The following is an 18,055-nucleotide window of genomic DNA, read 5'->3' as shown; positions in this document are numbered from 1 at the left end:
TTTATATACTGAGCATGACGTCACATGGTATGGAATGTCCCTTTGGCCAGTTTGGGTCAGCTGTCCTGGCTGTGCCCCCTCCCAGCTTCTTGTGCACCTCCAGCCTTCTCAGTTGGTAAAGCATGGGAAGATGAAAAGTCCTTGACTAGTGTAAGCACTGCTTAGCAACAACTAAAACATCGGTGGGTTATCAACATTATTCCCATCCTAAATCCAAAACACAGCACTGTACCAGCTACTAGGAAGAAAATTAAGTCTATCCCTGCCAAAACCAGGACAACATATCAGAAATCTGGCTGCTCATTTTGATGCCTCTGCCTATGCAGAGCCGCCCCTGCTCATGTTAGGACTCACAAAATATAGCAATATATGAAATTAATCGCTCAGAAGTTAAGATCCCAGAGCCACTTTCAACTAACTCACAGGGCAGTGTAGACAGTATGTTGTCAATGATTTTGTAATCACTAACTGCATACGTGAAGGAATAAGGATCGTATCTAGGAGATGAAGACTTTTTCTCTCACTCAGTGAGAGAAAGTGAGTACTAAAGTGAGGCTAAGAGTACTAAAGTTTATCTTAAATCTGAAATAGGTCTCATGATAGGTGCAAGCAGAAGATCAAGAATTCTTTCATTAAGATAGAGAATGTAAATCAAAATTTAGCAAAATTAATCTCTTCTAATCCATTCGTGAGCATTGCCTTCTCCTGCCAAGTGTAATTTCATTCTGCATCGTTCAGGAAGAGGACTATTTCGAGTTAACTGTATTAAACATTTAATTAAATTCTTTAACAGCAGAGAGCGAGATGGATTGGGTACGGGGAATGGAATACACGGGCTTTCATCTCCGTGTCACAGGTTCAAATCTAACAGTGGTCATTAGTGGCCAAACCCCATTATCATCTGCTGGCTGTCTCAGCAGGGCGGCCAAGGAATGAGAAATCCAGAGGCTGTACTCTGCTCCTGCCTCCTCAGAGCCAACCTGGGAGGTCAAGAAAAGCCTATCAGTAAGTAAGCCTGTGCTGTGCTGCTTATGCTCCACCATTTTCAGGTACATCTACTGTTAACTCTAGCAACAAGCCTGCCTAAAAGTATGAAAAAAATCTCTAGCATGTATAAAACCAGCTTAGCCAACTAATTAGCCAACTAATCCACTTCCCTAATTATTTATTTTAATCATGTCTTCACTAGCTACTCCCTTCATTATGTTTTGAGTATATCAATATCTCTTTCCTTTGTATTTAATCTGTTTAGCATGTAAGCTGTTACCCTGTATTTGCATAGCACTTTATACAATGCGTCCCTGTTCTCATTTGGTCCTGAGGAGCTATTAGGGTAAACGTTTAGCACAAAGGAACTGCCCACACATATTTTTTTCACTGATCAACTAGCATTTTAATGTGCAGGTATGACACTGTGCAAAAAACCCCTACCTTTACCCATGCTCCCATGGATCTACTTATTTAGGAAATCTATGTATGGGGTAAAAAGGGCAGAGATCCCAGCCCTCAGTGAAGACAGACAACAGGGTTCGATGTCTCTCGCCAGGGGTGTCAGACTGGCCTTTCAGCTCTCCAGAATCATTTCTGCATGCTTCATTGCAAGACTAGAAATGTTTCTGACTTGCTATCTTAATAACCTCACCGGGAAGCATAATCTAAGTCAGCACATGTATTCTTGGGTTCTCTCCACAATCTGGGTTTAATAAAATCACGCTAATAGCATGGAACTGGATAACCGCATTTAATTATCCAACGTAACATTTCTATACCACAGTCATTATATAATTCCTGATAACATTTCAAAGACTGGTTCAGACATCTACAGTATAACACAGTCAAAGAACAGAATGGCCTCAGTCCAGTGATGGTCTTGCTGACAAACACCACAGTAAATATAATATTTTAAAGGTCCTACGTATACAGGAGAGGCAAATAAAGGAGTAAGGATGTAGGGTAGGTTTCCAAAGGCTGAAGAAGGATTTTGAAGTATCAGTCACAACAGTAAGTCAGTGAAAAAGTATGGCTGTAATGCAAGAGCTATGATGCAACTTTTCTATAGGTACAAACAGAAATAGCCTCTCAGCGTCAGGAGCTTCTGACTCTTCTCTAAGTGTTCTCCATCTTCCTCCACGAACTACTACAGAAACACTAAAACAAAATGTATCTGCTAAATTCAGCTTAGCTTAGTCCTCAAATCCATAAATTTTGCATCCAAATCATAAATCAGATCAAGCAGATCACCTGAGATGAGATTTAAACAGGGCAGGTTTCAAGCAATTGGAACCTTCATGAGAAGATGTTTCTCACAGATAAAGCAGTTCTGTAACTGAAAATGAGCTGAAGATCTAACAGTGCTTCCAAAAACCCTTTTTTACTGAGGCATACAAAATTATGAGCATTCCTTCCCTGGCATGCAAGAAAGCCATCCACTGCTGCCCTTGCCCGGCGTGGAGGGACTGAAGAGAAGCCCAATTTTAATACTTGTATCTAAATCTTACCTACCAAAGCCCATTGAATCTCCAAAGCTACTGCCACCATCCTCTCCATTTAATAACAACTATGCAAAGAACATATAAAATAGTTCCACCTGCAGCCAGGTTTCTGTCCAGATCACCCCCCATCAGCCACTCTCTGGTGCCATCAGCATTAACATCTCTTCCTTCTGTGACCAAAGGCCAAGAAAAATGGGGGTAAATCCTCCTTTTGTGCTTTCAGCAGGAGGCGAACAGGGCTGATGAAATGGGATGGACCCACTGCTTGCACACATGATGAAGACACCGTGTCACATGGCCATGGTCTTACAGCACGCCACATTTTACCATGTTTCATTTGAGAGCCTCCCTGCCGTCACGGAGCTCCTTAGATGCCCTGAATTGACTCCCTCTGACCTAAAGAATAATTTTGTAGAAACATGATGGTTCTTATGTACAAAGTAATTACTGCGCTCCTAGGAATTAAACAGTCTAGTGGCACTGGCCATTGGAAAGTCTGAGTTTTAATCCTGGCTCTGAGTAGTCTTGGGTGAATCACTTCAGTTGTGATTTTTAGAAGAGCCAAAGGGAAGTAGACACCCAAAGCCAATCAAAGCTCACATGGGATTTGTGCAACTAAGTCCTTTTAAAAACAGCCTTAAACCTTTTGGCTCAATCTCTCCAGCTATAAAGTGAGGATAATAATCCCTCTTACATCATGGGGAAGCTGTTATGTACATTAATGAGATAATGCTCATAAAGCACTTTGAAGGTGAAAAGTGCTATGCTGGGATAAGCGCTGTTATTATATTTTAAGTTAAATCTCAGGGTTTCAAGAACATAACAAAAGCCGGTCCATATTTTAGAGTAGCACTCTATAAAAACAGTTTGGAAACATTTTAATTTACAAAAGTATGGGGGAATAGCCTGAAAAAGTTCTAAATAAAATTTAGCCCACCTATAATTTAATAATAGTCAAACTGATTTTTTTTTAATTTGTAAAAACAATTTACTGCTGGGCCTAGACCCTGAATGCCAAGTTTCAGCCCACAGAGATTTTTTTTTTTAATGGCTGAGTTATAAACCCTTGAAAAATGCTGACAGCCCCTTTACTATAGCAGCACTAGCCGGTGCCCTATAATGAACTTTTAAATGACTTGAGATAATATCTGGAAAGCCAAGCCTGAAATATATTTCTGGTTTTGAGCTGTTGCCAATGCAAACACAACACATCATAAGTCATCTTCATGATTCTAAGCGCATAAATTGGAGACACTGCATATAAAATCCAAATATTAGGTATCCTTCGTGGCCAAACGTTTTGCTGGTTTGATGTTACAGAATAGCAACAGCTGTGCAAGGACAAAATGTAGTGCGTTGCATGTCTCGAAAGAAGAAAAGTGTGTGTATTTCCACAGCTACGTCTTGACATTGTTAAATAGGAGCCTGCCCAGTTGTAATAAATCCTGAAGTATTCTACTACTTTTAAGTGGAGCCCAGGTGGCTTTCAAAATAAAAGCTCGTCCTCTCTGGCCAAGGAATGTTAATCTCCTCTGTGACCACATGGTTACTCTATCTTAAATTACCAAAGACACATCTTAGAGCAGTAACACCCTCTTTGCTTCGAGGAGGATTTTGCTGGCCACAGTGAGACTTTTTTCCCCCCAAGCACTGTGCGCGCTATGTGTTTCTGATTTCACTAGGTGTTTAAAGCACGATGGGGATGCAGGATTAGACCCTGAAATGTTCATTTTATGAGAAGAATTGTTGTTTCATTTATCCTTTCCTTTATGCCCTTCTGATCTGTCAAAACATTCAAAGAAAAACTAAAATTAAAGTCTCCATTCAAGCCGTCGCAAGCCTGGAAACAGCTTTAATCCAGGTGCAACAGAGAGGCCAGTGTACAAAGTTAGTTCCCACTATAGACGTGTAACAACACATTTCTCTGGAAAGGAACATCTCCAAACCTTTTCTCAAGCAAACCTACAGCTGTGGGGACACCGTTTCCAGCTCCTGGACTAGAGAACAAGTTTAATTCTGGATTTGAAAGTTCAAATCTGCATTGCAGCACATAAAGCAACCACCTGACCCGGCTGGAGTAAGGCAGTTGGGACACCAGTCTTACAGACTGCTTATTACATTTATCTTTTTGCACCAAAGGATTTAGCAGCTCACTGGTTCTTTGTCATAGCATACATTGGCAAAAAGAAATGCAAAAAGTGTCTCAGTCAGTGACTGCAAGACAGATACGTTTAGTGATCAGTAACTTAAAGAGTTGATAACCTTTGTCTAAAGGGAAAGAGCCTGTTAGTCACATCAGAGGATCTGACACAGTCTGTCCAATTTAATATACCAGTCTGGAAAGAAGCATTTTCATTCATTCAGAGCTTTGGGTAATCCACGTTAGTCCAGTCTGATGCTACTCTTGGACATGCCCCGTACTCACATGTATCAGCATCACCATTGAGCTCAGACTGTTGAAATTGTTCTCTTCGGAGAAAGTCAACAACCCAGAGCCCACCCTGCCTGAAGACGCTGGAGGGGCTTGCTGGTTGTTAAATACATACAATCAATTTGAATTTTAAGCTATTCCAGTTCAGTTATAGAAAGATCTCTTACTGAAGTGTGGCTATAGACAGAGCACATACTTCTCAGTTGGAAAAAGGATTAACCATTGATTGCTTGATCTGCCCATAACTCACAAAGGAAGACAACTCCCAGCAGGTCCAATCTGTGGGTCTGATCAACAGACCCTTGTTATTAAAAGGGGCAAGAGGAAGACTCCCGGCTGGGATTTCACTTATTTTAAATGAATAAAAGTAGAGGAATGACAGTGGGAGGAAAGGAATACCACACTCAACCCATGATGTGGCAACCCATATGAAGAATATCAGAGTTAAAGAAGTCCAGACAATCAAGCGGAAATATTCAATGTCAACTGTCTTGGGACAAAAGGAAATACTCCACTGCCTTTGCCTGCCCAGCTTCTTTTCAAATGAGTTCTTTCAGTAATGTGTATGTGCAAGACTCAGTTTGGAATACATGCTGCAGCTGTGTGTTGGGCTTTCTCTTCCCAGACACTATCTAGAGGGTTTAGTGCCACCCGAGGACAATTTACTGAACTGGAACAGGCTGACCACTGCCCGAGGCTTTATGGCTTTTCAGATGTCCACATGTGACACTCACGGTATTTGGGATTCTCAGAATTAATTGCTACTTTCTGATAATTAGCAGCTTAGAGATTGCCCTGGGCCATAGGGGAGGGAGAGCTTGTGGAGGGAAACCGGAGCACAGATGCCTGAGGACTTCCAGAAAATTATCTGGGGCTGAGCACCTGAATCCCATTGCTTTTGGATAGGAACTGGACAACTCACTGCCCTTCATGCCTATGTGAATTCTTAATATGCATTTGGGAGTTCACATCTGCCTCTCCTTTTATGAGTCACCTTTCAGGTTTAAGGACAGATGTCTTGGTGGTAGCTTTGACGCTATAATCTGGCAAGGGGAAATGAAACTTTTCCTTACTCAGGAACCAGTTTTATAGCACAAGTAGGAAGCCTCTAAACTTTATCACAAAAAAAGTGATTTGGAATAGGTAAACAAATGTCCACATCCAGCTATAAACCCAACTACTGAAAACCACCAAGGGGTTTTGTTGTCACTTTAGAAGCTGCTCTGCAGTAAAGAGCCACGTACAAAAACTCAAGCTATTAAAGAAAGGGTGTATAGAAAGGTATGTGCCTTAAGATTAATGCTGTAGAGTCAAAGAAAAGCTGTTATTTTTGACATTTTGACATAGCATCACTTTAGGATCTGGTTCTTATTAGCCCTTTCTGTGCCTTTTAAAGGTCTATTTTTTTTTAAACCAAATATGTCAGGAAATTTGGAACAGAAACTTACAATAAAACACGTCCCTTAACCCTCTGATCTATCAATCTTTCAAATAAACAAAGATAGCTGGATGAGCCAGAAAAAGGTTATTATATATAGTTACCTTATATATAATGGTCAGATATTCACTGCACACACTGAGGTCATATAAAAAATCCAATGTAAGTGAGGCATTTTGTGAAAGATTTTTGCCATGAACGCCCAACGTTACTCCGGGTGGTTTCTTTTTCAGGTTATGTTCTGTGACCTTCAAATTTCACACCCTGTATTATTTATAAATGAGACATTCAAGAAACACAAATTCTCAAATAAAAATGTACACTCCGTCAGTGGAAAAGCAAACAAAAGGAGCTAATGTACTGTGGCTAAAAAAATTTTCAAACAAAGTAGCAGTAATTTACTGCCTCGCTACTAATGGGACCCCACAAATAGAATCAGAATCCTGAGCCCCATCAGGGGAGCTTGATTTACCGAATATCCCCCAGATAATAAAGGAAAATAAAAAGGTAAATTGTGCATAAATGTGAAAGCTGTAATTCTTCCCCTTTCACCACGCGTATCAAATTCACATCCAGTGATTTCAAAAGAAAATCTGGAAATCTCTAAAGAACTGGGGCCAAAGTTAGGAGGCCTCAATCCACCTGGTTTTCTCCATGTTTGGTTTTGTTTATGTTTTTTAAGATGTAGTTTGCCTCCCTGGGAGATCAGAAAGATTTTCACTGTAAGAACTCATAGCCAGGTCATATCCCTGCCTGGAAAGACTTGCAAAGGTGACAGCTTTAGCCTGGATTCATCACTAAGGACAGCAAGGCTTCCTTCTCCCCTCAGGAAGCCTCCAGACCCAAAGTGTCCATCAACAGTGTGTACCCACCGGGACGTCCTGCAGCCCCTTCTGTGCTCCATGGCCTCCTCTTGCGCTGTAGCTGCCGTGCAACCCACCCTGCCAGGGGATGCTCTGCCTGCACAAGGACCTCTAAGAAGTTAATGACACGCAGTCCCATGCACAGGGTAGTGGAGCAAACACTGCAGCTCTTCTATCCCCTGTTTTGGCCTTCCCTAGTTCTTGTCTGCTCAGGATCCCCAGACCATCGCAGGGGAGGGATGCTTGCTATAGGTGATCCTTTTACTGATATGCCATTGAATATTTAAGGATAAATCCCAGCTTAACCTTAAACCACTGTCTGATTTGGGGTGCATTTTGTAAAATCCTGACCCTTGCTGCCAAGCTCTCAGGGGATTGTTTGCTTTCCGTACAACACCTGGAGCACTGCTGGACTGCTAAGTGCTGCCACAGCAGTGACTGCAAGGTCTATGCCACACAGAGAGGCTGTGAGTGGTGGGGAGCTCAAAGCCTGGGCTTGGGATCACGGATGTCTGGAAATGAAAATGGTTCACAAGCCCTGAATCACTCTAACGTTTTATACTTGTTTGCCAAAGCAGATAGGCCATGAAAGGGAAAGGAAAATAGGCAGTATCTGCAAAAATTCACACTAATAGGTTTTCTTTGGAAACTGAAGGATGAAGTGAAGAGCTCCTGGGAGGAGGAGGAGGTACCAGCAACGTGATAACGTGCTGCACCCCAGCACCAGTGTCCTCAGCTCTGGCTCAACCATGGCTAGGACACATCCTAGTGCACGGTCAGGGAGCTGCCACAATGAAACGAGCTCCTGAGGAGGCTGAAGGTGGGCATGGGTGGGACTGGGGAGGACCTGATCAGGTGAAGCTGCAGCGACAGCATCATTCTCTTATCAGTCCCATAGAGAATCCTATTCCAGTGAAAGTCCACCGAAGCTGAATTCTACTTACAGTTAAGAGAAAACAATATTTCAAAGCTGACTCTTTCTTGGCAGAGACTTCAATACTATCTTTGCCTAAGGATGAAGAGTTCCCAAACAATTCCTCTGCTGTACCAGATGTAAATAGGCTCTCATTCAAATTCAGGCCTATCTATTTCTTTCTAAACAAACTGACATCTGATGGAAGGAAAAGCCTACCCATCCACAATCATTTTTGTGGAAGAGAAGCAGCTGAATGAAGGGCTCCTCACCTTTTTAAATAAGGATCAGGGAAAGGAAGAGCTCATGGTAAATCAGAAGCTTTCTCAAACAAAAAGCTGGAGCAGGAACTTGTCCTGTGGTGTAAGGGGAGAGAGGGGAGGCAATGCACAGGCAAGGAGAAATGAGAAACCAGAGTGCCTTAAACCACAGAAAGAAAGAAAGATTAAAAAATACTTGGGGCTGCCTGCCTTGCTCCCTCGCCTGCTGGCACACCCCAAAAAAGAGTTGCATTAAAGAACGGAGCACGGACCCCAAAAGCCAGCACCAGGGCAGAGCACCCTCGTGAACTCCACTTACTCCTGGTTTCATCCAGCCTTTTTGTTTTGCCTCAGGTATCACCTATTGCCACAGCCGATGTTGAAAAACTTCCAGATAAGGAAATTGCTTTAAGCCACCAAGAGCGAATGGCCATGCCGTGGTGAGTGCCAGGAGCGGTTACAAAGCCTGGTGCAATGGGGCCATGTAGGAGCTTCTCCAATGAGCTATGGTCCCTGCTGGACATCTGCTGGCTGGGCAGCTGCTGGCTCCCCCAGCCTGAGGGAAATCTCAACTAAACTTCGGGGTGAAAGGCTTCGCATCCTGCCACTGACCCCCTGAGACAGGCCTTTTCCTACCACCAGAGCCCCCTTTTTTCCCTGAAGTTCACTTATTTTTCCCTATATAATTAAATATTTATTGGATCACATTTTCATTTCTCTTCCTCCCTTGTGGTGTTCCCTCTGCACACCACGATTTACCAGTTGGAAAAGGGAGAGAAATGCTCATAACTAAATTTCTCTGGTTTTAAAAGTGATTATTTGTTATTTTCTATGCACAGTTTGTTTGTTTTTTTAAGGTTTTGGTGAGAAACCACCTCCTCCCTCCCATCAATCGTTGCTTTCAACAGCTCTTCATGGGTGGCTGCGTCTCTTTTAAATTCATTTCCTGTTAAAAAGAATAAACAGGCAACTGTTTAATGCTGTTGATTTAGCTTATTTAATAGAAATTGAAACCTGAATAGGGCTCAGTTGTAAGATAATCACTGCAGAACTCACCAAGCTAGGGAAAGTACCATATTAAGTAATAATTTCAAAATGCGGAATATTGTTTAGCAAGACTATGAGCTGCTCCTGCTTCCCAAACACAGGAGACATATTCGATGAAGAGATGCTCGTTTCCAGAAGGCAGCAGGTAGAGTTAGAGCCACTTAATGCAGACAGCCATTTAATTGGGAAATTTGGCTGGAAACCACTTTCATGTGGTGAACTTAATAGGCTTTAAAATGAGTTTTACTGGGATGCCTGTGTGACCTCATGGCTGACTGCAGCAAAGACAACTGAATGTTGATTTCTTGAGGTGCTTGTTCGCAAAAAAAATGGAAACTAAGTGCACGCCTAATTGTCTCCTCTGAGGTTTCAACTCACCAAGTCAGCATGCGCTGCCATATATTTGGCTTTATACAAGTGAGAGTTTCAAAGACCTTTAGTAGAACCAGTAACTCCCACATTAAAGCCCCTGCTTCTCTCTTAGACAAGACAAAACGTGTGCGCGTTACTTTGCTTGTGGGCAGACTGGGAGTATCCGCCCCTCTGACTAAGCTTTGTGGGCAGCAAATGCATTTAATCACATATGTAAATCCATGTTTAGGTGTGTAAGCTTACAGCAGTCTAAATGCTAATCAGAGCGAGCAAAGGGGGCAGTAATCCCCCAGGAATGCAGGATTCAGCCCAATGAGTGGTAATTGCCGCATTCCAGGTGGATTAGAAGCATGAAACTTCATTTTACCTGTTTCTGACAATATAGCTCAGGAACAGGTGCATGGAAGTAATGCGGAAAATGGTTTAATTACTAACGTAGAGGTCAGGCTCAGCACTGGCACAGAAAGTGTAAGCTTTGCTTTAAGCAATAAGATGACTCAACGTCCAGGACGGTGGCAGTCACCCCCAGGTTTCACCTCTGCTAGCTCTGGAGCTGCTGCTTTCCAACAGAGCCGGCACACTGAGGGTGGGACACCTGAACCCTGGTTGATACAATCCAGCATGAAGAGTATTTTGAAGAAAGCAGATGAGGCAGGCAGTCTGTGCTGCCACCAGACACCTTTCTCTGTTTCCTAGCTATGCCAATCAAATCAAGGCTTTGGAGAATGCCCACCTGGGGCACATGCTACTGAAAAAAAGGAGCATTTGAACTACCAGCTGACAGCAAGCCTAACCAAAATATGGGTTAAAAATCACCCTGATCATAAGAAACCAGTCTACACAAAACCTCCCATTAGGAATAACAACAAAGAAGCAACTGGGGGCTATTTTTCAGCACAGATCAGATACAATTTACTGTAAAATTACATTATCTTCAATATCTCTTCTGTACCTTCCCCTCTATCTAGGTTTTGGTTGGAGGCACACAGCCTTCCCTGCAATACATAGCAATCTATTGGCGCTTTCCCAATTGAACCCTTGGGCTCACAGTGGAGAACAAAGAATATATCACTGATGATCGTTTGCAAAAAATACTTCCACCACTTCAACGAAGTGTGACCCTGTCTTCTCCTGTGATCATGAGCTGGGTTCCTAGAGAAAAATCTACCCTGTAGGTTAGCAAAGGTTGCCTGCCAAGGATATCATAAGAGGCCTGAATTAAGACTGTCCGATTGCCTTCTCTCTGGCATTTCCTAACTTTTGAGTGTTTGGCTTTGTGGCCTTAACTTGCTTTTTCTAGGCCACTTATTTATTTCTTACTTTTTTGAAAAAACAAACAAAGCTGCCAAACAAGTAAAGAAACACGCAGGCATCCTGTTTGGGGAAACCACCGCCCTCACTTCTCCACAGCTTCAGGACGTCCCCAGTGCACAGCCCAAACCTGTGGACCTGCCATGGGCACCTGGATGAATCACTGCAGTGGGATAAGACATCTATTCTGTCAATGCCTTCCTTCAGCAATTTGCTGTGAATTGGGAATCCTCTGTTTAGTGACTACATGCTTTTCTCCCTTTCCCACCAGCAAGCATAAGTCCTTTGACTCTCGTCTTCTCCCATGACTTTCTCTGGATCACCAGAGATCACTCAGGATCACCTATTCTGTCAATGCCTTCCTTCAGCAATTTGCTGTGAATTGGGAATCCTCTGTTTAGTGACTACATGCTTTTCTCCCTTTCCCACCAGCAAGCATAAGTCCTTTGACTCTCGTCTTCTCCCATGACTTTCTCTGGATCACCAGAAAGTCTTGCTCCTTCCCTGGTGGGAAGGCAGACATGAAAGAGTCAACCTTGCCTTAAAGTACTCAGAACTACATATTCTCTTCATACTTAAGCACAGAAAACATATTTATGCATAAACATAAAACATTACGAACACACGTTCATAAAAAACATTAACAAAATACAGACAAAAACATTTGGAAAAACCATCTGTGGCAGAACTCCACTATAGGAAATTTCAGTCTAAATAGTTAATGGTTGGCAAAGTTATAAGCAAATGAAAAGAGCGGCTGACAAATTGCACAGTTAGTGTGGCTAACAGCATCCTCCACTGTAAACGTTATGTTAGAAGCATTTCAAAGACCAGATTGACTTGGGAGCAGCAGGCCACTGCCTTGCAATAAGGGCTAGAGGAAGCTAAGCAATTTGGCTTAAATAATTGGTGGTGCATAATTTACAAAATGAAGGGGAATGAGAAATACATACCTTTTTTCACAATATACACCCTTCAGAGAGCTCCAAATCACACATAATTACCACCTGCAAATGTATTTTTCCCATCTATTAATTTAAAGCCTCAGAATTTCATAATAAAACACATTGAGGCAAACTGACTGCCTGATGCTTGTTAATTTTGAGTTCCAATCCTAAGATCCACCAGACAAAATGTCAAGCAGTTCATAAACCAACAGAACTCACATCTTGAAATATTTTTACCATGTGGAACATTTTACTAGTACAAGAAACGAACACAGCATTCTCCAGAAATCACAGAACCACACGTAATTAAATGTCAAATGATCACAAAGCAAACAAAGTTTATCTTAAATGCCTCCTCATCCCTTTGCTTGCTGATTTGGCCAAGTGAAGAAGAATAATTGAGATTTTTAAATCTGATTTCACATCTTTCTATTTTTTTCTGTCCACTTACCTTTATCTAATTCACTTGAGATGTTCCATGATGATGTAGGCATGAAATCAGCAATAACTGATGAATTTGCTCCTGGAAGGGAAAAACAGAAAAAAAAAAGATGCTCTTAATATATCGATTCTGTATCATCAGGAGAGTAAAAGGCATGTATAAAGTTGCTGTCACAGTAATAAAATTATTTGAAGAACAGCAGCTATTAAAATGCACTCGATGCTTTATGTTGGCAGGCTGAGACATATGGGTAGCAGAACCACCAAAGTGGAAAAAGGCACAGGGCCAGCGCTGGAGTTTGTTTTGCAATGCTGTCACTGTGAGGCCTTGTGTTAATTAAGCAACCAATCTTTGAGATGTATTTGGCCCACCTTAAAATCTCTCCACGAGTTTTATAGAGGTAGAATGACTCTGCAATGCTACAGCTAAGAAAAACACAAATGCTATGAGGTTGCTGAACATGTTATCTATTAACATTTACAAGTGATTTTAATCCTGCAAACCCATGCGCACAAGAAGAGACACAGTTTATGCACTGAAATTAATAGGGCTACTTGTATGAAAAATCCTCCTACTCATGTAAACACAGGCTGGAAAGACTGATCTGATCATCAGTAGCATTTTCTCATTGCTATGATACTTTTTTCCTTTTCAAGAAAAAGTTGAATGGTGACCTTAGTCTTCATTTATATTTTTACCTTTTTTTTAACATGCAAACAGTAAGTTGTACAGAGGATGGTGTTGAGGGAACTGCCAGCATACTTCTAGCCTCAGCTATAGGCCATGGTAAAACACCTCCCTGTATCTGAATGTCGACGATTTCATCAAACACCCATATGAGGACTCTGATGTGTAACTGCTGCCATAGCACTTGCCACATCCCAACAGGCTGTGGTGGCCAGGTGCAGTATCCACGATGAGATGTTTGTTGGGCTCCCCGAGGGTCTTTGCAAAACCACGTTCAGCAGTGTAAACCCATCGTCACACAGTCAGGGGGGAATTACTGTCCTCTTGTAACAGCTGACCCACGTGTGCCTTATGACGCTCTTCAGGCATCTGGGAAGGACTGCTTTTGGAGCGCAATCTCTCACAGTCAGCCCCCAGGGATTAATACACATATATACGAGCTTTAGCGAGTGATGGTGGGAAGGGTGGGAAGATGGGGTGTGCACACACATTACGTGGCACAGAAATGCAGTGCACCTCCTAATTCCCTGTGTCCACCCAGCCCCAGGAAACCTGACCTTGAAAAGGAAGAGAGCGATGCTGGACAGGAGAGCTACGGCACTGAAAGTGGGAGTGAATTTGAAATAAAAACGAGCAGTGCTCAATGTGTCAGTGCCCAATCTGAGTGAAATGCTAAAAAGATTCACTACAAACTAACACCCTGTGGCCTGATCCTGCACCGTGGCTGGTCCCCCAGTGCTGGGTGATTTCACTCGGTCCCATAGGTGCATAGCGAGGGCAGAGTTGGGATGCTGAGTGTCAGCAGGATCCCAGGTGAGAACAGGAATATTTTGAAGTATATTATTTTTATTTTGACACCATCCCTTTAGCTTGTTTCCAGACATCTTTTAACTACAAAGCAATTTCACTCATAAAAGTGTGGCAGTGCAAGGATATCCAAAGATTTTCTGCGTTTATTTGACCAGTTAGCAATTATTCTATTTCATTAAAAAATCACGAGAAAATTGTAAACACAAAGTCATACAAATGCATGAAGTTGTTAAGTTCAGATACAGCCACTACACTTTTTATAAATATCGTCTTTCTTAAAAGCCCACCTCGTAGTACTGCTTATTTAAGACTCTGTCAAGTATTTCCAATGTAAACACCAAATCTGAAGGCATTATAACTCACCTACAAACATGGCCCCTGGCCTGCGCAGATACGCAGGGCAGAAACCCACTGATGGAGATAGATCCTGAGCCCATGTAAAACGGCATCGCTCTGAAATCAGCAGTGACACCTATTTACACAAGCTGAGATTTTGGCCTACTGTGTCCATCCCTCCTTGTTCTTTACTTTGTAACAGCTGAGCTTCTTACCTAACCCAAATGTTAGGGACCACGTGGCTGAAAGACCTGCAAGGTTTAAGGAAAACAAAATGGATCCAGTGCTAATACCGCCTTCATGGTGACCACGATCATCCAAGCAGCGGGACACTGTGATTGACAGATATGCTCTGAGGCTAAAGCTGAGATGTGGGGTAGGTGACAAATAACCAGTGAGCAAATGCTGACCAGGACCCGGTCGGTGTCAGGCTGGTGCTAGAGGCTGGGATGCTCAATTTCCTACGCCTCCCCTGGGCCCTTGCCCTTCCATCCCTCCTACCCAAAAAAATGGGGCAGTTCCTGTAGATCTGTGATAAAACCCCTCCAAGAGAGGGATCTGAGGTGCCGTTGCCTCTCACACCTGCCATTGAGACCAAACAGATTCATCTCTTATGGCCACAGGGCACTGCTCAAACCCACGGGCAGTGGGTTATGTCATTCACACTGCTCACACATTCAAGTTTTGCACTCGACAATATATTTTCTGTAGGTAATATTACTTTTGTTCACCTGAAAATATTCTAGTATTAAGAGCCTACAAATGAACCGTATTCTGCAAACAGCTAACAAACATTAACCAAAATGAAAGAAAAAGTACTAATAATACTATGACCAAATATAATATTTTGCTATTTAAAACTCCAGAGTGTTCATATTAATGTTTTCTTAAACAGGCTTTGAAAACATGACCGTAAACCTCACAGAGCAGACATCCATCACCTGATCTACAGAAGAAACCACATTAGAAGACCAAACTTTACTATTTGTGAGATGGTTCTCCTGGCTGGTAACTGGTAATTTTCTGATATTCCTGAATTAAAGCTCCAATTTGAAAGCAATGTATTACTGTGCCCTTAGTAAACATTTTATTTGACTGAAAGGAAGATGCAAAGCTTGGGAACATACCATAGATTCAAAGTTAATGCAGGAAACAAAAGTATCCCAGAAAAGAAGTCCACAAGACATGCATGAATTTAATTTCTAACTGCGATGACTTAGGATTGCTGTGCACTGAAGTGAGAGCAGTGATACCTCTCCTTGGAAAAACTATGTTACAACCTTCAGGCCAAATTCGAAGCATGCTCTGTCAAAAGGTGAGCTCCCAGCCAGCCCACGGAGAGAGATGAGTCATGGATGGGAGAAGGATCAAAGCCTCGTCTGAGCAAACTTGTTCCTCCCCTGGAACCAAACCCACCTCCTGCTCCTGCCTGATCCGCCTCACTCAGTAACTCTGCCTCCAGGAGGAAAAAGGGTTTTAAAAAACAGACTGGGAATGAGCAGGACTTTTTTCCCTTTTGGGACACATTGTGTGCTAGTGAGTCAAAGAGCTGGAGCACCAAGAAGGTCACACTGAATGCAAGAAACCTACAGCTATTCCACCAATGACAGCTCAGAGGCCTGGAGGAGACCAGGGACCGGTGCTCAGCATCCATCACTCCACTCGTCAATAGCCCATCCACTCACTTCACCCACACACCCAACCTTTAAACTCCCACTAACCAATTGCTCCCTTTATTCTGTAAATCCCATATACAGGATTTACACACAGCGACTTGCATTTGGGACACTGAAACAGTCTTGCCCATTTGCTGTCACAATTAAAAAAAAGAAAAAAAAATCTGCTTAATATTGCAACTGGATTTCAAATGAGGTGTTTAAAAATTAATCCTTAATTGTTAAAAATGCCCTCTTCTTATGCCCCACTTTAACTCTCTGAACAATAAGATTTGTTTTGAAAAAAAGTCAACCTGAGAAATGTAGCAGAGAGAACCATTATCCCATTAAGATTTTATTTACAGATGAAATCATTCCAGATGAATGATGAATCTCATCCTTAATACTGGAAAGATAAGTATCTGTTCAAACCTCTATCACGATTAAGAAACGTTGGTCTTAAGTTAATGAGAAATCTCAACAGTCAATTATAACCCCTGTGAAAAGCCAAGTAAAGTGTATTCAAATACACTCCCCACAGAGAAGTTGGCTAACATCTGATTTTATTACCATATTGCATAAGTGTAGAGTGAATTTCACACAAGTCAGTCCTTTTAAAGACTCTGTGATTAAATAAACTTCAATAAGGTTTACAAAAATCTGCCTCTGAAGAAAAACTGCAGAGCTAGTTCTTATCACAGGCATACACTACTGTCTCATTTTCTCACCAGAAGCAACCATTCCTCAGTGCTCAGTGTTTGTATTGTCGCAGTTACAGACCCATCAAAACGATGGGGCAGCCTCATCCCCTGCCCACAGAACTGAAAAGGAGAAGATCCAGGCCCCGTGCCCAGGCTAATTAATATTTCTATGTGATACATTCGTAACGCAAAGTAAAGAGAATGTAAGTTGAAACAGGAAGAAGGCAGATAACTAAGATGACACCAAACCCAGAAATGATTGAAGATTTTAATGGAGAATAAATCTGCTATATAGAAACAAAGCAGAGAGTAAAATAAGTCTAAGAATGTGGATATTCTGCTTGCAAGGCCCTATGAGCAATGCATGAGGCCTGTACGGCTGCTAAGCATAGGAACGTACACAGTGTTGCCTGGGAGAGGCTTTCTTCTCGGGTGCAGAGATGAAAATCCCAGGTCTTGCAGGAACACATCTTCTTAAGGTGGAAGATGTGTCTAGTTAAAACATGCAAACAAAATTTCGAAGTGTCTCCTTAATGGGCATCCTCTGTCTTACTTTAAATCACACCAGTGGGTCATTCTATACCCTAATTCTATACCCTCAAGACAATCTGGAGTAAGTAATTTTTTCTGATACAAATATGAAAGTGACTGCAACATATGCAATTCAGATCTCACTGTAGAATACCCAAAATAGAAAAAAAGCAAGAGGTATTTAGAGTAACCAAGGAGTTAGAAGTCTGAGTCATAAGATAAACTATACAAAATGAATGTTTAGACTAAATAAAAAAAGAAGTTTTCCATTTGTCAACTTCTTTCTGAAGCTGCGTAGAAAGCCTACCCCAAGCGAGATTTGTTATCCTATGAAGGAACTTGCCTAAGGAAGTGATAAAACCCCAATTTCATGAGACACTAAAAACAGGACTGGGCAAGACATTACTACAGACACAAATGGGAAGCTATCCCACGCTGTCAGAAGGGTCAAGACAGGACAACTTAACAGGAGATTTGGGCACAATTATTTTGGCCAAATCACCGATAAACATTTTATAGCAGCAGATTTACTAGAAGCATCAACACCCCTTAAAGAGGTGAATAAAAATCTTCAGAAAACAGACTCTTCAACTATCCTACTTGGATATACTATTAGGAAAACAGGAATCATAGATAAAGTTATACAGACTTAGAGCAAAACCTAATTATACTAAGTGCTCGGTATTTTTTGCTTTTCTGCACATTCCAGACCGACGCTTCATCTTTCTCTCTGTCTAGTTCCTACCTGACTGATCTCTTCCAGGATCTTCCCACAGATATGCCTCACGGCTGTTTTTCTTCTCAGTCGTATCTCCCTCA

At 42.0% G+C, this 18,055-nt stretch overlaps 1 protein-coding gene across 1 annotated transcript in view; it reads right to left on the bottom strand.

The window, feature by feature from the left end:
• The window catches only part of ROR1 (receptor tyrosine kinase like orphan receptor 1), a 58,440-nt gene extending 45,845 nt beyond the window's left edge, over positions 1-12,595 (bottom strand). The window contains exon 1 of the mRNA XM_009287431.1: positions 12,526-12,595. Within this exon, the coding sequence (XP_009285706.1) occupies positions 12,526-12,568 (43 nt within the window). The 5' untranslated portion in view covers positions 12,569-12,595. The remainder of the gene's footprint in view (positions 1-12,525) is intronic.
• Positions 12,596-18,055: the final 5,460 nt, after the last annotated feature.

The sequence above is a fragment of the Aptenodytes forsteri genome, unplaced genomic scaffold (assembly GCF_000699145.1).
Source record: "Aptenodytes forsteri isolate BGI_AS27 unplaced genomic scaffold, ASM69914v1 Scaffold119, whole genome shotgun sequence".
NCBI classification, from domain to species: domain Eukaryota; kingdom Metazoa; phylum Chordata; class Aves; order Sphenisciformes; family Spheniscidae; genus Aptenodytes; species Aptenodytes forsteri.
The sequence above is the reverse complement of the archived record's forward strand: the minus strand, read 5'-3'. Positions and strand labels throughout refer to the sequence as shown.